General features: G+C 41.9%; 1 protein-coding gene across 1 annotated transcript; it reads right to left on the bottom strand.

The window, feature by feature from the left end:
- Positions 1-25,441, bottom strand: OSGIN1 (oxidative stress induced growth inhibitor 1). Its single transcript, XM_033943660.1, has 6 exons — positions 25,321-25,441; positions 17,431-17,535; positions 11,896-12,032; positions 8,652-8,843; positions 4,220-4,311; positions 1-2,234 (listed from the first exon to the last, which is right to left on the bottom strand). The coding sequence occupies exons 2-6, from the start codon at positions 17,495-17,497 to the stop codon at positions 1,229-1,231; spliced, it is 1,494 nt and encodes a 497-aa protein (XP_033799551.1). The 5' UTR covers positions 17,498-17,535; positions 25,321-25,441; the 3' UTR covers positions 1-1,228.

Genomic DNA, 25,441 nt, shown 5'->3' with positions numbered 1-25,441 from the left:
GAAGGTAGCTGAGGACGGCATGGGCAGCAAGTGGAAGATGCTGCTTGCGTGGGCGAACATTTAAAGAGATATGCAGGGGGGGGGAGTTGAGAGGAGGAGAGGCACAAGTGCCAGCGCTCCCCCCCATGAAGACAGCACCCAGGGTAGTCTGCCCCCCCCATTACTATGCCACTGTGCACAGATACCCTTGAATATATTAGTAGACATGTATCTAATTAGTGCCTACTTTTTTCCTTTACAGAATACTAGCATAACTGGGAACATAAGTGGAAATGCAGTTAGGTGCGAGCACTTATGCCAGTCATAGAGCTGGTATAAGTGTTTGTGCCTAAATGCCGGAGATACTTGCATAATTTACAATATTCTGTAAGTTACACTTTGGAGAGTCCTGCCCAAACTCTACCCAGATATACGCACATTCACTGAACAGTGCTTAGGCACATATTTAGCACTTATGCACATATGTGTCATTAGTCTAATCATTTATGCATGAAATAGGTAAATAAATGTTAGCACCCAGTGGTGTACCAAGGGTGGGGCGTTCACCCCGAGTGCAGCCAAAAAGGGGGTGCAAGGTGAAGCCAAGGGGGTTGCTATTTGGTGTGCACGTCCACCAATTCCCCCCCCACCCCCCCCCCCCCTTAACACCAACTTCTAGTTCCGGGGCAGAAGACCAGCAGAGCCGACAGCCGTACTTGCCAGACCACTTCATGCACCTCCCACTACCTGGAAGGGGATGCTCCGCCTGAAAGAGAGTGCTCTACCCCAGAGGGCAACCAATGCAGGTATGCCACTGTTAGCACCTATTTATAAAATTACCCTCACCATGAGCATAAGGCATGTCTAGTTTGCTTGGATTTCCCACAGCATTGTACTCCTATAGTCCTCAATTCATGTTTGGCTTTCCCCTTGGTTCCTCACAACCACTGCAAGTATCCTCTGTGCCTATCCCATGCGTTTCAGAATTCTGTTACTGATATTTTTTTGCCTTTGGCACAAATCTACCACTTTTTCTATGAAGAAATATTTCCTAACATTGCCTAAAGGCATTTTCTGCAAGAGCAGGGATATTAATCTTCTATCAGGTTCATTCCAAGATCTGCCTACGATCTTCCTGTAATGACAATTTTAGGATACGAACCTTTACTCTCCCTTCATCTAATTCTGACTGATGTCTCTATATGCCAAGTTACAAACAAACAGTAATACAAATTCAGCTGCCTTTTTGTTAAGGAGGCTTATGGCTTACCTTCCTTAACAAAGACTTGGCAGCAGCAAGAGCACCTCCTTGGACAAAACGTACAAAGTAGTCTCCAGCTAGAGGTCCCACAGCATAAATCCCTTTCTCCTGAACACATTCATAGGTGAATGGATTAATATCAATGGGATTTCTTTTGGCATTGACTGGATGTTTATTCTCTATTGCCAAATGCATCCCATTGTTCGGCAAAAAAGACAGGTTAGGGTTGGAGCCAATGAGAATTATAGCCATTGAAATATTATAAATCTTTTTATGACCATTCTTGTCCTCAAAAACACATTTTTTGTCCTCTTTAAAGCTTAAAATACGATGTTCGGGAAGGCTGACATAACCTTCATATGGCCCAGAACCGAAAATGGACTGTTCTCTCATCATTTGGTAAACTTTATGGTATTCTGGGTACATCATTTGGGGCAACTGATTGAATATTAGGCCGGAATCATTAACTTTTCTCCGAAAAGCATGGATTACAGGGATGTTACAATGATGAGCAAAAAGAATTGCGTCTGCTGCAGATAATCCAGCACCTACGATCAAGACCGGATCTGACGTCTGGTGTACCTTCCGCTCCCTCACAGCATCTTCAAGAGCAGAGATACTGTGTGAGATGAATGGATGATCTTCGCCGTTCACTCCAAGCAATGATGGACTATCAGAGGTTCCTGTAGCTAAGACAACATTCTCTGCATAGATGGAAAAGGGTTGCCGAGATCCATTTTCAGAGTTAACAAATCCATCCACCTGAAAGAGATGTCTGTTGTCCCTTTGGACACTGTCCATTTGCTCAGGAAGGTCTAAGAGAAAACAGTTGTTTCTAGAAGAATCTGCTTTCTCATATGTCAAGTTATTCAGTTTCCTCACCGAAGTTACTACACTTCCACAGATAAAATTGTCCTGAAGATCTTTCTTTTTCACATAGTACTGATAATATTTAGCGATGTCTCCTGCTGTAGCCCTGTCATTTCTTAGGCTCCTGTAATGAACAGAAAAAGCATTCAGAAAGTGAATGTGATGGAACCTTCCAGAATATACAGCATAGTTCTCTCTCTCAAATATTTTTAACTATATACAAATATAGAGATATACAAGGGATCTTCAAAAAGTTTCTGCACTTTTATTTTTCTAAACCTGTTTATTAAATATCTCAAAAGCAAATTACATCACTTTTTCACATAATTACCCTGTTGCCTGACTAGTCACGTGACATTCTTTGACGCACCCTCTTACCACTTCTCCCACCCCAACCATTTCCTGTAAAAATATCAAAGTGCGGAAACTTTTTGAAGAACCCTTGTATATATACACATATATATATAGCTAGCTTACGAGGTATAGATACTAGATAGAAATTTTCTATGGTTTCCGAATATGTTCTAGTAATATGTAGCTTGATAAAAATAGATTTTACTACTTGTACAGAGATTTAATATTGTTGTCCATGAGCCATTTGTTGAATAAGAAATTGATAAGATACTATTGCTACAGATTAAAGCTGAATTCTTATCAACGTACAAGAAACAGATTAGATTTCTGCTGTTTACTTTGTGCACAGCACAGTATATATTTCCTCTTGTGATACACCATATATCCATTACATATAGTTTAGTTTGATCATAGATTTAAATCCCAGTCTTTAGGATACCCCCAGCCACTTCGGTTTTCCAAAGTGGATATGCATGAGATAGATTTGTATGTACTGCCACCTTGTGTGCAAATTTATCTCATGCATATTCACTATAGAATCCTGAAAACCTAACTGGCTTGGTGCGACTAGGGTTACCAGATTTTACTTTAGTAAAATCCGGACCCCTAGACCTGTCCCCAGGTCCGCTCAGTTCTACCCATCTCTGCCCTGTTACGTCCCCATCCCCGCCCCAGCCCCATCCCCACCTGATCTCATTGGGCAGGAGGGCAACCACGCATGAGACATGATGATGTCACACGCATGTGATGTCATCACCTGTCATCCGCACATGCGTGGATGCCTTCCTGAACGACGCAATTTCGAGGAAGCATTTCAAAACCTCGACAAAATGCTGGATTTTGAAAAGCCATCCAGACCCCCTCGAAAAGGAAGACATGTCCAGGGAAATCCAGACGTCTGGTAACCCTAGGTGTGACCAAGCAGTAGATTGAGATTTACATAAAACAAGATTTCACAATATAGAAATAAGTCTGTATGGAAATAATGTGCACAATGTATAAGGAAACATCACATGCCGTCTTGATTAAACCCTAATATCAGATAATGACCTCACCTTTTTTGCCATTGCGCAAGACTTGCTTGACCCCATTTGATCGTGATTGGCGTGTGTTTGTTATCTTTTATGCAGTTTGCTTTATACCTTAACCACCATGACCCCTGAGGAAGGCGTGTTATCCGAAACACGGACCGTGTCGGGTCCCTTGGTGGGCTATAAGGTTGTATATGTTACTGCATTTATTAATAAACTACGCCTGCATCTTGTACATTATCTGCAGTCTGTTCGTTGTTTTCTGCTTGCTGTTGTTTACTGCAGACCACGTTGGATTTTCTTTCTCCCTTTTGTGTACTCACCTTAACTGTTTCCATAAATCTCTTATCAGCATACTTCTCATCCATGATTTGTTAAACAAGAATCTTTTCTGAACATCAATGCAGAAAGCATTGATTATAAACCTCAACTCAAATTCACACACACGCTTAAATAGAGGAGTGTGTGGCGCAGTGGTTGGATCTACAGCCTCAGCACTCTGGGGTTGTGGGTTCAAACCCAGCGCTGCTCCTTGTGACCCTGGGCAAGTCACTCAGTCCTCCATAGCCCCAGGTACGTTAGATAAATTGTGAGCCCACTGGGACAGATAGGGAAAATGCTTGAGTACCTGATTGTAAAAACCGCTTAGATAACCTTGATAGGCGGTATATAAAATCCTAATAAACTTGAAACTTATTGTATATAAAATATAGGGCTCTCTCACCTTCTTTTTCTTCTCAGCCATTCTTTTACAGGAAGATCGGGAAGGCTCATCCATTCCCCACGACTCAAAGTGATCATGCCTCCCTCTATAGACTAGAAGAAAAAAACAAATAAAAAAAATCAAAATTCCAAATCTTTATATCATTTCATTTTTAAGTTGTTAATTTGAGTTAGGCACTTAGGCCCGGATTCTAGTAATGGCCTCCTGAAGTTAAGCAGCGGTAGGCATCCTACTGCCATCTAACTAACCAATTGGGATGCACATTGTTTTTTTAAAAAATGATGCGGCGAATGGCACCTATGTTGAAGGTGTCATTCGCGCGCCTAGATACGACTAAGGACACCTGAGGCTGGATTGGGCGTTGTTTACGCTAGAAGTGACCTTAGGCATACTTAAGTGACTCTAGGAGCTTCCGTAGGTGCAAGACTGATACCTTAAATGTAGGCTTGTAAAATGCTTGCCTATATTTAAAGGCGCCTGTTTTTAAAAACAGCCGCGATTCTATAAATGGTGTTGAAGCGTGATTGACACGCGATCGGCAGCCATTTTTTATGCAGCTGCTGATGCTGGTACCATTTATAGAATCTGGGCCTTACTGACAAATTCTATACAGTCCGCCTATAGTTAGGCGCCTACATCAGGGGATTACGGTAGTGAAAGTAATTAGATGAGCCAGGGCAAAAATATGATTACTCAACTGTCAGACAACCCCAGAGAATCAATCGGTTACTACATAAACTTAATAAAGCGTGTATTCATTTGAAAATTTCTTCATGTGTTCATATATCAGTAGTTCACAGGGTGCCAAATGGTACCCTAATATTACCAGTGTTGCATAGTATTTTCTAATCATAGCACACAGGCTTCATTTAGCTTGCTGGTAAAAAACCTTTTTTATGGCATACTTCATTTGTGATGGAATAAAGATTCAAACACTTATCTTAGACGTGATAACAGAAGCTTGACCGCGGCTGAAGCTTAAAACTGCACTATGGTTTTGTAAAAAAGTGTGAGTGTGTGTGTGGGGATTAAGAGATTTACAAAACAAGAACATTTCATTGAAGCTCACTTAGAAGGTGTCCATAATGTATTTAATCACTTTTTTAGCCTGTCCTCTCCAAAGAGCCCAGATAGTAAAGATTAGTTTAAAAAAGTTCAGAGAAAGACTTGTAATAGAGATAAGCGAGAAGATAGAAAGAGTCTACTAATAGTGATGACAGACATCCTGCAGTAGTGGGACAATTCCCATACATTAATGGACAGATCTAACATAGTTGATTGGATGATTTACATTGGCAAGATAGTCGAAACAATTACATCTACTTGTCTAGGTGTTCATATACCTGGTATATAGAGACAGATGTAGGGGGAAATTTGAAAGCAATTTATGCACTTAATCCAGGAGTTAACATGTGGAAATGGCTTGTTATATATCTGATCCAACCAACATACAAAAGGACTATAGCAGAAGTCAATCCTTGCTGGTTATCATACCGCTCTCAGAAATCTGTGCTGTCCTCACACTACTGTGTTAGGAACCATTCTCACAGCGCCATTTTGTGTTAATGCTAATACTGTAGCACATTTATACTATAAGACCCCTGAAGAAGCCCTTTATGTGTGGCGAAACGGGTCCCGTAGGGCGTTCAGCCATAAAATGAACAACGGGCGTTCAGCCATATATTGAACAGCCACGAGCTACAAGTCAGCTCTTTATAAGATAAGTGCATAAGTTTTTGATACCTATTTTTAAAAGAAAAAAAGTCATTTATTTATTGCACTCAGCACTTTATATGAGCTTGCGTGGCTATATGTTTTTTGCATAAAAAATACCGACTCAATGAAAGATATCTTATATCTGTGAGAATGGTTCCTAACACAGTAGTGTGAGGACAGCACAGATTTCTGAGAGCGGTATGATAACCAGCAAGGATTGACTTCTGCTATAGTCCTTTTGTATGTTGGTTGGATTTGATTTTCACTTGAGGACTGGTTTGCCTATTGGAGTGATTGAGTACGATACTTGTTATATATCTGCCCAGAGTATAAGGGTAAAAGTACAGCAAAACCTTGGTTTGCAAGCATAATTCGTTCCAGAAGCATGCTTGTAATCCAAAGCACTCGTATATCAAAGCAAATTTCCCCATAAGAAATAATGGAAACTTGGACGATTTGTTCCACAATCTAAAATCTTTAATACAAAATACACCGAAAACATGCTTGTAATCCAAAACACTCGTATATCAAACCGAATTTCCCCCATAAGAAATAATAGAAACTCAAACGATTCATTCCACATCCCAAAAACTTTAATACAAAATACTATACATACTTGTATTGCAAGACCTCGCTCATTTAGAACAGTCACTACACTCTTGCAATGTCAGAGAGAAGAACCATTGGCTCAGTTGTGATGTGTGTATACTGTATGTACTTGTATTGCAAGACATTGCTTGTATATCAAGTTAAAATTTAATCAAATGTTTTGCATGTCTTGCAAAACACTTGCAAACCAAGTTACTTGCAATCCAAGGTTTTACTGTATATGCATAATATCATTTCACATATACCTTTACACATGACTAGCAGACATATTCCTATGGTAAGAGTTAGGAGTGGGATCTGGACTTATGCATGTATGCTTGCATTTTCAGTCATATGCATATAATTTTTATCATCATTGCAATATCAAATTTGCAGATTCTAGAAACACTGTGTGAATACAGAGAGAAGAAAAAGGCTTCAGAACTAGCACAGCTCAAAATCTCTTTGCTAGAGCACACATGAGCTGTGACATATAATCAAATGGCTTAAAAAATTCCTCCATTTGCTCGCATTTTTGTGGCATACTACGATTAATCCATAAATAGAGCTCTGTAAAATTTCTAAAGAATCTAAGCACACTTATCTCTGAAACAACTTTCCAACAGAGGCCCCTGTTTTGCCAGCGTTGCTTTGGGGGATTTTCCAAACTTATCAGCACACAGCCATCTGGTCAGAAAATACATAGAGATGGGTGTGTGCTGTTAAATTTTGAAAATCCCTTGAAGCAGCACTGGCAAAAAAAGAAAGGACTCCGTTGGGAAATTATTTCAGAAAAATGTGCACTTAGATTGTTTAGATATTTTACAGAGCTCTCTTTATGGGTAAAACACAGAGTTTGTCACAAAAGAGACAAGTCTCTTATGCCACTGAATATAGGTTGCAACTCATGTTTATTATCTCTAATAAAGAAATTCCTCTATATATTCACACAGTGTTTCTAGAATCCGCAAACTGGTTATTATAACGATGTTTTGTCATTAATTTGCTGCACCATTAGCTTTGTTCTTGTTACAAAGTTTCTCACACATTTTGACAGTACTAATAGCAAGTTTAAAAGCATGCGTGTAGTTTTGGTGGGGTAATTTTCAAAGGGAAAATATGCACCTACTTTCCCCTTGAAAACTGGTATAATTTGTGTGCATATTTTCTGTATAAGTTAGGACACCTGTTGCGAAAAGATCTTTACAGAGATCGCTGACCAATAAGGTCTGTATTAGACAATTGTGTTTTTATGGAATAATTTTGCATAGGTATTTGTGTAAAATGTCCTGCAAGAGCTTGATTATTTTTTGTGGTTCAATAGTTGCTGGCAGTCAGAGGTCTATACATATATTTAATGGTGCAGGTTGGATAGAAATGCTGAATACAGTAAAACCTCTGGTCACAAACGCTTCCGTACATGAACAAATTGGATCCCGACCAAAAAACGCACCAGGTCATGACCACACAATCGGGTGCTGAACAAACAGTCCCAGCCATTTTCCCCTTCCGCCTCGTATGCGCCATTTTCGGTTGTTTGCGTATATGTACTTCCTTCACGCCAGAAGTCGATTCCTGCAAGGTTAGTTTTTTTGGTTGTTTACGGTAAGCTTTTGTATAATTACGGATTTTTCAAACTTTGTTTTTTTATTTTTCAGTGCTTAAAACTCATTAAAAAAAATGTTTACAGTGAGCGGTTCATAGAGGTCTAGTACGGACTCGTGCAATGTTAGTTTGTTCAAGGTTTTCTCAGTGTTATTCAAGGTTTTTTACATTTCGTTTACTATTACACTGTGCATTCTATGGTATAATTAACTATTTTGTGCTTTAAAATCTTTAGAAAAAACAATATTTATATACAGTTCGTAGGGTCTGGAACGGACTAATTGTATTTACATACAATCCAATGGGGAAATTAGGTTCAGGTTACGACCAAATCGGGTCGCGACCAGAGTTTTGGAACCGATTATGGTCGTGACCAGAGGTACCACTGTTTATGGTTTTTAAATGCCACATCCACTGTTTAAAAAAAAAAAAAAATCACCACAGCTGAATATTGACCTATTCATAGACAATTTGCCATTCATTAAATTACTCTATAAACAGACTATCTGTCTTGTGTACTTACATGCCAGGCACCTCCAGGTAGACCTTTACCAAGCACTAAATGGGGAACAGCTCTTTCCGGCTCATATTGCCAAGTGAGGAGGGATTCCGCATTCCCACCAAAATCAGTGTCTGGTCTCAACAAAGTGTCAAAAAGAAGTGAAATGAGGCTATGGGATCGTCCCTCTAGACCTTCAGAGAAGTACTCCAGATCCTAGGAGATTGAAATGTATTTTAGACTTGGTATAGATAAATGTAAAAATCAAATTTTATAGCAGGAGAGCTCAGAACGATTTACATTATTTTATTCAGGTACGCAAGCATTTTTCCCTCAAAGAAAGATGATTTCTAAATACGATTACCCAAATTTTTATGAATATGAAAAAAAGAACTCGAGGCAGACGGAAAAGAAAACAAGATAAAAAAATACTTTCCTAGTTCCAACATAGATTTCCAGTTAATATACAGTTAATATCTCCAGTTAATATACCTTCCTTATTCATCGCCAGAACTTTCATCTTCATTCCGTGTTTCCACATTTTCCTGTTGACTATCCCCCCCTTTACAAAAGTGCGCTAACGTTTTTTAGTACCGGCCATGGCGGTAACAGCTCCAACACTCATAGGAATTCTATGAGCGTCGGTGCCATTACTGCCGCGGACTGCACTAAAAACCGCACTACGCTTTTGTAAAAGGGGGAATATATTCTTTAAATTCAGCGATTTCTGCTGGTAAAATGGTACAACTCCATGCAGAAATAGGCTGTTATTAAACTGTCTGCTCTCTATGTATATAAAGGCACATCAAATATAGTTCTGTTGTATGTGTACTTTTCTTACCCCTAAGAGAGGCATTGCTAAGGATGGGGTTGGGGTTATGTCTGATTTTCAAAGTTGCACATATTTTTCTCCCAAAAGGTGTTTGAACAAGTTAGCAGATGTAAATGTGTGCAGGTAGTTTTCTGTTTTATCTGGAAATTGAAAGTATCTGCCTCAAAACTGCAGCTTCATCTAAGTCTAAAAACTACCTGCCTGCTCTTAGCCTGGAGAAGAGGAGATATGATAGAGGTCTATAAAATACTGAATGGAGTGGAACGGGTGATATGAATTGCTTTGTTATGCTTTCAAAAAAATACTGAATTGACGTCAGGGGGAAGGCTTGTGAGCCGGCTGCGTGCAGCATGCGAGTCATTGCACGTGCCGTGGCCCATCCCTGTGCGGTGTTGCTGCTGGGGGGGGGGGGGAATGAAGCATGTCCACTCCAGCGGATGGCAGGGTCAGATTCTGGTGTGGGGGGTGGTTCAGAGGGCGGGCAGACAGGGAAGCAGGAAGGAATCCCCAGTGGTGGTGACTTCAGCAAGGGGCAGGCAGGGATCCCCAGCAGCACCTGCAGCTTCTGTGGATGGGGCAGCTTTGAGGGGAGGGGGGCACAAACGCAACACAGATGGAACGGAAGGGGCATGAACATGGGGGCACTAACTTGGGACATAGGAGGAAGGGAATAGAAAGGGCAAATTGATGGACATGAGTGTGTGAGTGAGAGATGGTGCACATGGGGAAAGGAAGAGAGGAAAATTGGGCATAGAGAGAGAGAGAGAGGGAGGAATGTTGGATATGGTGGTAGAGAGGGCAGATTGAAGGGTTGCAGGGGGGAGGAATGTTGGACATAGTGATGGAGAGAGAAATGTGGCATTGTGCTGGAGAGAGGTGATAGAAGGAGAAATGGGCATGGGGCTGGTAGGCAGTGGAGAAAAATGCTGCACATGATCCGGGGGATGAGAGAGGGAGAAATGTTGGATGTGGCAGTAGATGGGGTGGGAGAGATGCCTGGATCTTTCAAGACAGATGGATAGTGAGAGAGAGAGAGGGGGAGACATATTGCCAATAGGGGTGGAGGAGAGAGGAAGAAAAGTTGGACTCATGGAGGGACAGACAGAGGAGAGAGATGTTGGTTGGGGAAGAGAAGGGGGTCCGGAGGAGAGGACGCGTATAGATGGCAGAAAGAAAGAAATTTTGGATGCACAGTCAGAAGGAAATGCAACCAGAGACTCATGAAATCATCAGACAACAAAGGTAGGAAAAATAATTTTATTTTCAATTTAGTGATCAAAATGTGTCAGTTTTGAGAATTTATATCTGCTGTCTATATTTTGCTCTATATTTGTCTATTTTTCTATAGTTGTTACTGATTGCATATTTTAAAGTCATCTGCCTTGACCTCTTTGAAAAAAAACTGAATATAAGTGATAATTAACATTTTCTGTGCGTACAGTGTGCTTTGTGTTTTTTAAATTTTGTGGTTACTATTATGTATTAAGATTATATTGTGTGTATGTGAAAAATGGATGGAAGAAATTGCGTTAAAATCAGTACTATTATTATGGGGGTGGGATCAGGGACAGAGCTTGAGCAGGTCTGGGGTAGAGCTTGGGCAGAGGTACTTGGTTGGTATTTGTTAGGCTTAGGGGGTACTTGCCTTGAAGAAGTTGAGAAACATTGCTCTATGTGGCTGCACATAGCTTATTATGCCCTGCCAGATAGCACTGAATTTTAGCACTATCTGCTGAAGGTTTAACCTGTCTCCAGTATGATTCCTCCTTACCATAACTGGATAACTTTGGCTGAATACTGAGATGCTGGGACAACAAAGAATGCTGGCACCACCCCCCCCCAGCAAAGTGGAGTCAGTACACTGGAAACTGGTAGGTTTATTGAACAAAAAAAAAAAACAACAACTTAAAAACAAAACAGTTCAAATATCTCAAATGCAAAATTAAGCAATTATCCTGTTGATATGTCAAAAGCACATACCGGTAGTTTCATGCGCTAAAATATTGCCACCTTACTGACTTCAATTTCAATTTCAATTCCACTGCCCAACCATTTGTCGGCTATTTCAAGCTGCTGAAATTGAAGTCAATAAGGTGGCAATATTTTAGTGCATTTGAGATATTTGAACTATTTTGTTTTTAAGTATTTTGTTCAATAAACCTGTTAGTTTCCAGTGCATTGATTCCACTTTGCCAAGGGGGGGAGGGGAGGGGTTGCCGACATTCTTTGTTGTTTCATTTGTATCAAGTGGAGTTTGAGGTTTCTTTGGCTGTTGATGTTGGGACAACAAATGCAAAAATGAAGATTTGTCCCATTAACTCTCAAAGATAATGGGACTAATCTTTAAATATCAACCCCATTGTTTGTATCCTTTTGTCAAGCAAGACATCCCGAGAGAAAAGTTGTCATTCATGGTGAAGAACTTTGTCAACAAACCTGATCTAGAACCGAGTGCCCCGATGCTTTCTCTAGTTTCTTCTGCAGAATAGGGTTAAGTTGAACCGATCCTTCTAGGATATAAGGTGTGTAACCAGACAGCAAATAGGAAAGACAAATTCCTGAAGGGCCATTGCCTGAGAAAAAGAAAACAAGAAAAATGCCAGTTGATTAATTTATAGTTTTATAACTTTTTCATGTGAGACTTTTATTTATATACGATATAGAATACTTAAAAAAAATTACAGCAACAAAATTAGCAAAAATGTTGCTTTACTCTTTAAAGCAAAGTCATGATTATATAACTTTCATTAACACGCAGAGACAGGACTTGTTCATATGAAGAAACACCAGCCACACCTGAAATGATAATTGTTAGCTATCTTTATGCAATAGTTATGCAACAGAAAACTATAAATCCTGTATTCATTCTTCTACTATAACTGTTCAAATGTACTAAAGCTTTCTATATCAAATATTATTACATATCCCATAATTCATCATATACTATTACATATCCCATATTTCCTCATATGCTTGTCAAAGTATATGAACAGTGCTACATGATTGACTATTTCCTAAATAACATTTTAAAAATCAGGCTGTAGATTCTATATCATGATTTGAATGATAAATATCTTATTTGGAGAATTATCAACATATCTCCCATTCTGATATGCTTCAGAAATAGATTTGTATATGCCTAATTAAAACGGATGGTTGGCTAAGAGTACTAATAAAGTACTTGTTTTCCAACAATTTTCTAATGAATTACGGTACTGGGTATTCCTCAGCCATAAAGAGGATCTATGGTCAAAATAATTTACTGCTGGGATTGTGACAATAACACAAGAAGAAGAATAATGGCCAGAGACAGGAATTAGGAAAATAAATGAATGGAAAGTACAGTAAAACCTTGGTTTACGAGCATAATTCGTTCAGAAAACATGCTTGTAATTCAAAACACTCGTTTATCAAAGCGAATTTCCCCATAAGAAATAATGGAAACTTAGATGATTTGTTCCACAACTCAAAAGCTTTAATACATACTTGTATTGCAAGACCTCGCTCGTTTAGAACAGTCACTACACTCCTGCAGCGTCAGAGAGAGAAGAACCATCAGCTCAGTTGTGATGATGTGATGCCCGAATCATGATTCGAATCGATTCAAAACAAAAACAAACAAACAAACAAAAAAAATCGGCCTCCAGATTCGCTTACTGACCCTGCCCCCTTCGCCCTCTAAAGCAGGAGCAGCAGCGCTGCCTCTTGCTGGCTGGCCGCTACTTTAGAGGATGAGGGGGGAGGGTCAGTCGGGAAGTTCTGGATTCCGGCTTCTCCCCTAGCCTCCCGTGCATCTAGGGCCGGATTAAAGGGTGGGTCCGATGCCTTCTACGATGAGTGCAAGCGGCAGTGGTGTTTCTGTGTTGCTGCTTGCCTGCTTACGACCTGCCCGCCGGCTCAATTTCATTCCGCTCGCTGCTGCTGCTGCTCCAAAAGGGCCAGACGCGTGCAGCGATTGCACCCGCCGGCCCATAAGCCTTCTCTCCGTCAGAACTGATGTCGGGGGAAGGCTTATGGACCGGCGGGTGCAATCGCTGCACATGCCTGGCCCTTTTAGAGTTGCGGCAGCAGCAGGGTGGGGGAGTGCAAAATGGATTCAGCTAGCAGCGGCTGCGGGCAGTGGGTGAGTGGCGGGAGGCCGAATCGGTGGCAGGTCAGCTTGGGGGAAGGCAGGCAGGCTTAATCACTTTTTTAGCCTGTCCTCCCCAAAGCGCCCAGGAAGAGAGGCCATGACTGGACCCACAGCAGCACAGCATTTTTTCTGCTGCCATCAGACTGCTGCACGATTTAAAAAATAAAAAAAAGCGAGATCAAGAGTAGGCAGCCTGAGAGGAGAGCTGAGGGGAAGGAGGCAAGGAGTAAAAAGTACTGAATGAAGGATGGGAATGAGAAAGGAGACAGGGAGAGAAATATAGGGTTGGAAAGAGGATAAAGAGTATTTGGAGAGAGGGATGGAGTGAGCAGAGAAAAAGGTCTGGTGGGAGAAAGGAAAAGAAAGAGAACAGTGAAAAGGAGAAGTAGAGAAGCAAGAAGGGGAAAAGAAGTAAATAAGAAAATGGGTACATGCAGGCAGGGCATGTTGGGATAGCCTGGGCAGGGGGGTGCAGGCCTACAAGGGGGGGGCAGACCTTCAGGGATGGTGGCACAGGCCTTCAGGGGGGGACAGGCAGGCCTTCAGGGGTGGGGGGTCAGGCCTTCGGGGGAGCCCCGGTGTAGAATTACACGGAGGGAGGGAGGGGGGTTCAAAGAGACATGCATATGCCAGACTTGGGGGGGGGGAAGAAATAATGGGTCTGAAAACAGAGGAGAGGGAGAGAAATGGTGGACAATGGGATTTAGGGAGGGAAGGAACAGAAAGGGAGAGAAGTTGGACACAAGCGATGGTGTGGAGGGGGATAGAGATATTGGATAGGAGGGTAGTTGGGAAAAGAAAGTGAGAGATGGTGGACCCTGGGGTGGTGGGGAAGGAGGGAGAGATGCTGGATGAAAGAGTAGTTGAGAAAAGGTGGATCTGTGGATGGAGACGAAAAAAAGGAAAGATGCCAGACCTCCGGGGGAGGGAAGGGAAACGTAAGGAGAGGACAGAGATGGCAGATGGATGGTTAGCATGGAGAAAGAAGAAAGAAGGAGACCCTGGCAAGCAAGTTATCAGAAGACAAACAGAGCGGGGGACCCACAAGATCTGAATAATGACCAGACAACAAAAGGTAGAAAAACTAATTTTATTTTCTGTTTTGTGATTACAATATGTCAGATTTGAAACGTGTATCCTGCCAGAGCTGGTGATAGACTGCAAACGTGAGCTAGGATTTAACAGAGAGAGAAAAAGTATTTTTTGTTTGTTTATTTTGTTTACACCACAGTGCCAGTGTGGTTAGGAGAAGGCAAAGGGAGTGAAGAGGCTATAAAATAAACCCACCAGGATATTTGGAAAAAACAACCAATTGGGCAGGAAAATTGAATCGAATCGAAATTTTTTTCCTGAATCGGGCAGCACTAGTGTATACTGTATTTACTTGTATTGCAAGACCTTGCTTGTTTATCAAGTTAAAATTTAATAAAATGTTTTGCTTGTCTTGCAAAACACTTGCATACTAAGTTACTTGCAATCCAAGGTTTTACTGTACTTAAAAAACCCCAGAAAGATATGAAACTGTCCATTGTATACAGTGCCCTTAAAATATTTGCCTCAATTAATAAACTAAGGAATAACATATGCTGACAAACTGGGCTAATGTTGAAAAATTTTTAGTGAGTGATTTTGAAAGAGAAATTCCCTCTCGTATTTCTTTGTCAAAATCCTTCAGTGGGCTTGTGTCCTAGAAACTTTCAGCTGCATACTTTTTTGGGTGCCAAATATATATGTTTAAATGATTAAAAACAGACACTGAGATATGGAATGGAAATCTCCATGCTTGATTTTCAAGGTAATCTTTAGTCTCATCCCTGTTTCTTTCTCTGCAGGCAAAAAGACCTATGTCGCTGGCAGTTTGGGCACATTTTCATGCAGAAAACCCAGGGCAATTTCAGAAACCCCTGTTTACCCTCAAGAATCCCTTTGAAAGCTGCACTCTGTGGAAATAATTTTAAAAGACATTTCTTCTTTACAACAATATTTTATGCACAGAAAGCCTTTTCTAAAATTGCCTGGGATATACATATGAAGCTTGGTAAAAAAGCAAGTTAAACAACGTAGTCTCCATCGAGGGCTACACACTTAGTCCAGCGAGTTTCCAGTTTTCTCATATCGTAGGAAAAATAGCTTATGAATAAACTGGAAACTCGCTGGAATACGTGTTTAGCCCTCGAAGGAGACTAGCCTCCTCTTCTATTAAACTATTAAACCCCTTTTTCTATGGTGGGAAAAGGAGATTAAGAGGAAAATTCAGAGTGCAGTGCAATTCAGTGTTTGCAGTCTTACTATAATAGGACTACTTTTTTTATATTATTCTTGCATCATTTTTTAATGTAATCAGCCATTTAATATATATCATTAACATTTTGATGTAGCCTATGGGTATGAGTCGGTGTGAGTTATTGCCATAACCCACCCCTGAAGCAACAATTAACTATTGTGAAACAGGATTTCTGTAGGGTGAATGGTTGGATTCAGTGTTGACTATTTCAGCTATGGTAAGTATTTTGTTATAAAAACATTTTTGGGCGATTGGCATTTTGGATCGTCATTGGAATTGAATATTGGCAATACACACTGTGGAGTACTTAAATGAATAACTGAGTAGCAGCATCATATAGATACGAGTTAAGCAACTTTTTACAATCAGAAATTGATTGAATAAACAGTGGAGTTTTTATGCCTGAGCTTGAGGGTGAGCTGGATCTGTATTTTACATTAGATGTTTACCACTGAGGCTTTTTTCATAATAGTTTTAGAAGTTTCTTATATGAAGTTGCTAATATAACTTGAACATACAGTCATATAGAATCAAGTGATCCTTAAGTTATTTAGACTAAAATAGACACTAAGACCCGGATTCTGTATAGGACACCCAGTATCAGAAGCCGCTTAAGTGGCTTTTGAGAATTGCACACGGGCGGCCTATACAAAATTGCCCTAAGCTGCCTAACCATCATGGCCCTCTAACTGGCGCCCATGTTACAGGTGCCGATTAGAGAATCGCGTTGCTGCTGAGCTGATCGCAAGAGAATCTCCCTGCCGCAATCAGTTTAGCGGCCGTGGCAACCCATCCCCCCTCCCCCGCAAAGACTACCAGCAGATCGTTGGCAGGAGGGATGCCCAGTCCCTCCTGCAGGAGACCCTCCACCCTAAAAAGTAGTCCACCTGGACACCCCTACAAGTTCATCCAGACACCCCCAAGCCCCCTGGACCCCCCCAAGCCCACCCAGAAACTGCCCCCTAACTTATTGAGATGGCTGATCCTTCCTGCCTCCAGCCAGCTGGCCCGCCTTCACTGGAATGGTGGGCCTGCCCCCTGCCTAGTGCATCATGAGATGCACCAGAGAGGGGCCTGAGGCCCTGATTGGCGCAGGCGCTTAAGGCTCCTCGTGTAGGAAGGGTCTTAGGCACCTGGGTCAACCGGAATCTTAGGCCTCTCTCGCAGTGCATTCTGGGATGCACTGGGAATGGTCTAAGATTCCGGTTGGTCAGATCCCTTAGGCCACACCCCATGGTCTACATTTCAGGCATCTATTGTGGGCTTAGGGAGGTGCCTAGGGCCGCTTATACATGCCTAAGGCCACTTCTGGGTGAAACCACACCCATGCCTATCTTTAGGTGAGCTTAGGCGGCCCTACGTTCCTCCCTAGGCTCACAGAGGCACCTACAATGTAGGTGGCCTGTCCAGGATGATTCTTTTTTTTAAATGTGCATCCCAATTGGTGGTTAGACAGCAGTAGGCCACCTAAAACCGGGATGCCATTTATAGAATTTGCCCCTAAATGATCTGTGAATTGATCCAGGAGCAAAGAGTAAAGCAAAAGAATATTTACCAATAATGACAACAGGAAGAGGCTTGTATTCCTCCATTGCTGGATATTCATTGAATAGGGAGCACATTTTGATGTCTGAAGAGGAACTCCAATCTAAAGATGATTCTGTATTGATAAAACCAAAATAATATATAATTTATAAGGCTTTCCAAAGAAATATCACTGCTACCTTTAGAGGTTAGATATAGCCTGAAAGAAATATATTGTTTCTGGCATTAGTGTTCTATGGTGCAAACCTCATTTAACAATGTTATTATGGTTGTTAAGTGGATCCATTCCTAGGGACACACCTTGCCAGATTGGTTTTCAGGATATCCACAATGAAAATGCATGAGAAAAATGTGTATACAATGGAAGCAGCACATGCAGATTTATCTCATTCATATTTATGGTTGACATCCTGAAAACTTGTTTAGCTAGGTGTGTCCTGAGGACTGGGTTGAGAACCACAAAACTATGGGATTAGACAGTGTAATTGCGATTCCTAACATTTTAATTTAAAAAAATTAACTTCAAATAGGGTTACCAGATGTCCGGGAAAACCCGGACATGTCCTGTTTTTAGATGACTGGGTGCCCAGAGGGACTTTTCAAAACCCGGTAGTTTCTCTGGGTTTCAGAAAATCCCCACTTCTGGCCGCGTTTGGAGGGCCTCTGAACATACATGGATGACATCACACGCATCCGTGCATGCTTAGAGGTCCTCCAGACATAGCCCAAAAGGTGAAAAAACAACAACTAGGCTTTGTGGAGATGGGAACGGGGGCATAATGGGGCAAGGCTGGAAGTAGAACAAGGTATGGCTGGATCCAGAACTGGGCAGGGCCATGTGTCTGGGTTTCTACATCAGAAAATCTGGTAACCCTAAATTCAAATGACTCATACCAAAACATACTACATCACAAAGACCTCATATTTTTTTTTCTTGGCCTTCTTCTTGCAGTACCCCTTTCAGGTTGGTGTCTGGGAACCATGGTCCCCCTCCTGTCCCGACCTTGGTAAGCCATTCTTCATAACTTAATTCAAAATGTATGAATCCCAAATAGCAGGTATAGATAGTGCAGCATTTTCCTGGAGTAATTTTTCAAAACAGAAGCTTTTGAAAATCTGTCAAAGTCCACACATAGATAGGTATGTACTTTTTACCTATGTGTTATGAAACTATTCATAAATTCTAAATTCTGCCCCCTCCCAATATTCAGCACTATTTAACCAGTCAGCAGTGGCCGCTGACCACTTCAATACTGTTTTAACTAGCTAACTGAATATTCAGCGGGAGATAGTCAGTTACTTCTACTGAATATTCACACTTAATGCATAGCGGCTAAACAGCTATATCGGACATTATAGCCAGTTAGCACTAATATTCATAGTTGAGTTTAGCAGTTAAAATAGGCCACATAAATAGCAGGCTTATCTTTAATTGCTAGGAGCTTAACCGGTTAAGTTCCGGTGGGAAAAATTGAAACCAAAACCTCAATCCTGATTGCTGGAAAGGGCGTGGCACTGAACTTCCAGGTTCAGCGGCAGCAGCGGGCTTTAATCTCGCTGCCTGCGTCCAGCTGAATATTGGCCTCCCTATGCCTAGCTGATAAAATTAGGTGTCTGTGTCCTTTGAATATTGGGCTCTAGTTACCTCTAATCCTTTGAAATAATGAACTGTAAACTGAGCTCACGATTGCAGAACTGAGCAGAAACAATTTCTGTATAAGGTTATTTTTCCATGTCACTGGTTAGAATAGGTCACATCTTTACCAGAAATGGCTGTGTTCTCTTGCCCATTCTTCTTCTTTGTGCTTACACCAATGCCCCCCCATGCCAATGCCCCTCTGAAGAACAAAAGGCAAGAGGGATGCCAGCTCCCTCCTCCCATCTCAAACCTGTCCTGGCTGGGCCTGGCCCGGCCCACCTCTCTCCCCGTAGCTTAAATTAGGCCGGGCCTGGCCCATCCCCTCCCCGTACCTTTAAAATAATTGGGAGCAGGAGGGGTACTGGGTCCCTCCTGCTCCTCCAGCCTCCTGTGCAGCAATGACGGCCTTAGGCCACACTATGATGCATCATCTGATGCACGGGGAGGGGCCTAAGGCTCTGATTGGTTGAGGCGCCTCGGGCTCCTTCCTTGGGAGGGGCATGGGGTGCCTCAGCCAATCAGGGACTTCCTTAGGGAGGATTCTAAGAAGTCTTCGATTGGCCAAAAACAATGGGAGGCACCTCAGCCAATCAGAGCCTTAGGCCCCTCCCCGTGCATCAGATGATGCATCGAGGCGTGGCCTAAGGCTGCCATTACTGCGCAGGAGGCTGGAGGAGCAGGAGGGACCGAGCACCCCTCCTGCTCCCAACGATTTTAAAAGGTATGGGGAGGGGGTGGGCTGGGCCCAGCCAGCCCACCTAGCTTAAGCTACAGGGAGGGAGGTAGGCCCGGCCAGGATGGGTTTGAGATGGCAGGAGGGAGTTGGAATTTCACCTGCCTTTTGTTCTTCGGCGGGGCATCGGTGCGGTGGGAGAGTGGGCATTTTTTAGGGGTTTGGGGAGGGAGGAGGCACTTCGGGGGGGGGGGTATTTTTTTTTTTTTTTTATAACCGAGCAGTTATTTTGCGTGTGTAATACATGCAAAATATCTGCCCGATTAAAAATAAAAAAGCCGATTAAAAATAAAAAAGCCTTGACAGCAGTGACAGGAGGTTGCTTCTCCTGTCACTACTGTCAGGGTCTGCGCATGCTCCAGGATCGCTCTCTAGCGATCCGTGCCATGGATTGGGGGGGGCATGTCAACAATCGTCCCCATTTGCATGCAGGCCTTTTGTGAATTCGTCAGCCTGCATGCAATCAGGAATGGATCGGAGACAGAATCGGGGGTTAGTGAATCTAGCCCTTAGTCTATTTTTTGTATGCATGTGTTATAGCTCTTGTATCATTTAGTATTCAGGATCTGCATAGCCCACCTTAGAACCACTTATCACATACATTTGATAAATTGCTGCTGAATTCACAGTTTTTGCTTCCAACTCCTCAACATTTGAGACCACTTTGATATGCTGCCCAGTGTGAACTGTATAACATTTGGTGTTACCAATTATGGAGCACAGCTTTGTAAAAGCAGCGCTCACTCAGAGCTCCTGAAACAGAAGGGTGCAAGGTCAAATGAAATGAGATGTAACATAATAAATTGGTGTTGAATTCTGCCATGCCTCTGACAGTAACATCTGTTCAGCCTGCAAATATATGGCCGATTATTGCCTTAGAAAGTCAATGTGCCCTTTCTAAATATATTTCTTAAAATACCTTGTCCCACTTTAATGAGTACTTTAAATGGTTCTCTAAACATCTCAACAGACCTCAGAACCACCACTCCTCCGTCCCACAAAAGTGTCCCCGTTGGGACACTTTTGTGGGACGGAGGAGTGGTGGTTCTGAGCTCTGACAGTAATATGGCATTCCAGCAGCTGTAATAGATATTGAGAAAGAATGGAATAGCTTTTTATTGGACCAGCACCAAAAAATGTTGTAACATAAGCTTTCAAGGACCTGACAGTGTCTTCGTGGACATCTGAGGAAGAAAACTGGTCTTGAAATCTCATGGATTGCAACACTTTTCGGGAAACCCTTACAGTAGACTGCCTAGATGGGTATCCAGAATTAGAGAGATTTGTATTAGTACATTCATATGGATGGTAAAGTGAATGCCTCTTGGAAAATAAGCACCATCTTTATCACTGTTTAGTTTGAAAGCGTTCTCATACTGCTCTTGAGACAGAATTCTTATCTACTTCCATCAGACACTGCTTTTCACATGATCACACCCTTAATACATGGCAACAATGAGCATTTATAGCAGTATTTCTTGTAGCATTGAGACTGTGCTGTCTCTAAGAGACCATGAGTTCCTAAACTCTTTGGGAAAATATATTTTTTGTTGTAATGTATGCTTCATATAAATAGTTTAAAGGTGGCTTACAAGCTTCAAGTTTGCAGCCAACATATTTCAGTCTGAAAAGCAGAGCATAACCATGTTATTCCAGGTCATAAGGGGCAGAATTAGTGAGGTCTGGTTTAATGTCATTGCATTTATTTTCCTACAAATCCCAAGACTAGATTAGCCTTTCCTGGATCAGTCAAAGGGTATCTGACATCCCAGGGGTACCTTCAATTGTGGGCCACCTCCACCCCCCACCCCCAGGACCTCTAATATCTAGCATCTTTTCCTTTTTGCAGTCCAGCATCACTATACCTCCCCTCCATGGAGTCCAGCATCTCCCCTTCACTAACCCCCATAGTGTTCAACATCTCTCTCCTTGTCTATTCCCCCTTCCCATTGGTATCTAGCATTTCTATCCTTCTCCAGTTCCCCTTCTGTGGTGTTAGGCAAATCCCCCATTATCCCTCCAAAAATGTTCAGTGGCTTCACTTCCCTTCCTTTACCCCCTCTGGCACTCAACATGCCAACACAACACTTGCTGTGGCTAGCAGGAGCCTTAAATTTTTGTGCAATCTCAAGGCTCACTGGGTTATGCCTCTTCTAAAAAGGAAGTTCAGAAGGGGTGGGGCCTATCGGGTATTGCATGGAAGCTGTTGGCCATGTGCTAAGCATGAATGGTACTGTGTTAGCAAGTTGAGTAATATGCCAGTGTCACTGCAGAGGCGGTAAGGAAGTGAAGCCACTGATCACCTTGGGGAGAGGATGGGAAAATGCTGAACAAAGACATGTTGATTACCTTGATTGTGTCATGCCTCCAAATTGTGCCACCCTGGGCAAATGGGCGGGGCAACCCTGCGCACTTCCCTTATAACCAAGAGCTATACGGTTGTTTTAAATCAATGGTCTTCATACTCGCTCCTCCTGGGTCATAACCCAGTCAAGTCTGCAGGATTTCCAAAGATATGAGGTCTATTTGCATGTACTGCCTTCATTTTATGCAAGTAGATCTTCTGCATATTCACTGTGTTTGGGGTCCTGTGCTCTAAAAGATAGCAATTTGTATGCTGCTTCTTTGTTCAAAATTTACATGGATCAATATTTAAAACTATTCAGGTGGCAGCTGCTCCTTCCCTGATAACTGGTGCTCATCAGGCCCAGGCAGTGATATTTGGTGATATTATCCAGATAAAGCTCCTGCCCGACTGCCTAGGCACTATCCAGGAGAGGAGGAGATAGTGGATGCTGTGGATGGGCCATTTGGCCTTTATCTGCCGTCATGTTTCTATAACCATAAAGCTCTGTGACCTCACAATGCAGGTGTAAAGAGCCTTAGCCTATAGGAAGAGGACATGCAAATGTTAAGAGCCTTAGCCAATAGGGAGAGGAGGAGATAGTGGATGCTGTGGATGGGCCATTTGTCTTTATCTGCCATCATGTTTCTAATATAAATTTTTTAATGTATATTTTTGGAAGGGACATGTCAGGGGTAGAACTAAGGCAGAGCTGAACTTATCTGGGTAGTGTTGATATTCAGCGCCAATAAGTAGCCAGACAAGTCAGGTCAGATAAACAGCATTTCTAACTTGCCTGGAAAGCTAACTGGGTACTAGTGCTAAATACTGGTGGTAACCGGATAGCTTCTGATGGCTGCCAAATGCCTACATAGTCAGTGTCAGTACTGGGTAAAGCCCAGTGCTGAATATCCGAGTATAGAAAAACCTATAGTGGCCTGTGTTTTAAAAAAAGTGCTGACTATGGTGGATTTAACATTACCCTCTACAGTATATAAATATGCATCAGGTAAATTCATTAATTAATTAAACACTTGTAGTTCAAATTGGTGTCTCGCAAACTATCCGGAGCCGCATCTCGCTCAACAGTGGGCCGCAGCTGGAGGGCACCCAGAAGTTGATGCGATGACATCACACTGACGTCTGCGCATGCGCAAAGACCCTGAGTTGCCAGCAGGGGATGTGTGTGCTCAACAGGAGAGGTGTGGAAGTGCTGGCTGACTGTCTAAAGGACATGCCTCTCTCTGCGAGAGGTACGTTCTATAGGCAGTCAGCCAGTGCCGGTGACTTGTGGCACACCTGGAATCTCGCAACAGCATACTTTGCAATTCACTGGCCTACGCATTAGGCATTATTTCTTCTTTTAAACACTTACAGTGTGATTTTATCTGTCAGCTCTTTCTTGGAACCCTTTAAGATTACATCTAGGTGAATTATGAGATCTGCTACCTTTGCATCGAGCAGATATAATATCCATGCCTTCAGTATAGATGAGATTTCTCCAGGATTAGAGATTAATATTTTATAAAGACACAGGGGTCCTTTTCCTAAAGCTTTGTGTGCGTTAGTGGAATTAGTGTGCACTAAATGCTAAATTGGGCTTCTTTGCATTTAGGTCCAAATTCTGTAAATGGGGTTATCGATGGCTGCCTTAAAAATGATTTAATGTCAGTCACGCAATGGCGCCTTTTACAGAATCATGGCTATGTGTAAAGTAGGCGCCAGAAATGTAAGCCATGGTTTAAAAAAAAAAATTGTGTTACCAATGGACCTCAGCAGCTACCTTCAGAGCCTTTATAGATGGTTCAAAAGGATCTTATAGCCTATATCTTCATAAGTCCATATTTTATAAAATATGCATGTAAGCTGCAGCTCCTACCTTAGGAATGCTTCTACTAATTCCAGCTAGGCTGGGCAATTTTGTAAGAATTTATTTTGGTATATAAAAACACTATAGGCTACTTTTACAAAGCAGCAGTAATGATGCTGACTTGGTAAATGCACCAAAGCCCATTCAGTTCCTTAAGTGGTCATGGGTTACCACATAAAGATGGGACTGTGTTATATACGGTCCCATTTATGCGGTTACCATGGCCGGTTAAATGCTGAATATTGGCATTTAATGAGTCAGCTGCTGACTTTGACCCCAAAATAGCTGTTTTTACTCAGGCAATAACCGGTTAAGTGCTGTGGAAAACTAGTATATAGCCCTGAACAAGTGATTTAACCAATCAGTAGCCATTTCTGGCCAGTTAAATCATTTTGGATATCGATCAGGGTGTGTTTCAAAAAGATTGTAATACATCAGTTAGCACAGCAAATGAGTAATTACCCTGGCAGCATCATTGGTAACAACCTTAACAAAGTAGTTAAAAAGTAACCAGGAAAAATATTTTAAAAAGTTATAGCCAGATTTATTTGCTCTTTCATATGCTTTTTCCCTTCACAGTAGAAGTCATTTTCGCACTTTGGCATTCTAGATACATGCTTATTTAATGAGATCTGCTGCTTATTATCAAGAGTGTCTAATGAAACACCTGTTTATCAGGTCTGTAACTCAAAAATTTACAATAATTACTACTGCCTAAATTCAGTCATATGTGCAAGCTAAGCAAGTCATATAGGAGGGGGAAGGGGTAGGAAGGACCGTTCAGCATTTGGGGGAAGCATCACCCCCATACCCACCCCAATGAATTCATTTGACCTCATAATTCCACTGTTTCACTCCATAATATGTTGCCAAGTGACCAAGAGTTGAGCACATAAAGCAAGTTCATGCTGAGTTACCAAAATTATTTAGAATTCTCCTTACCTCAAAGGCAAGGGGAATTCAGTTCACATCATGACCTATTTCAGTGATACATTTGAACAATAGAACTTTATTGAGTAAGTTTTGTAAGCATTTTAGAATGACAGCAAGTACTGTGTTCCTATGGTTACTTCTTCAAAGCTTTAAAATAGTTTAACCCCCCCTCCCCCCACCCTTTGCATAATTCCAGATATTAAATTTTATAACGTGGATATAAAGCCTCCTGCTAGACTGCTCACGTGTTTCTGATTCCAGTTTCCTTTCCATACCGGCTATAATTGTTCTCGTTATTCCATTAAGGTAGTGTCAAGCTGTTAGCAGTATATAATCCTTCTCCCCCCCTCCCCCCCCCCCGTTATTCGTAAAGGTTCTTACCTTCCACAAGCTAGAAACGAACCATTTTCTGATACTGTCTCTTTTTGAGTACTTCTCGCTGCTTCTTTAATCTCTAGATTTTTCCTGAAGCCCCAGTGCTGTTGGATTAAATATAGTGCTT

Source organism: Geotrypetes seraphini, chromosome 4 (genome assembly GCF_902459505.1).
Source record: "Geotrypetes seraphini chromosome 4, aGeoSer1.1, whole genome shotgun sequence".
Classification (NCBI taxonomy): domain Eukaryota; kingdom Metazoa; phylum Chordata; class Amphibia; order Gymnophiona; family Dermophiidae; genus Geotrypetes; species Geotrypetes seraphini.
The sequence above is the reverse complement of the archived record's forward strand: the minus strand, read 5'-3'. Positions and strand labels throughout refer to the sequence as shown.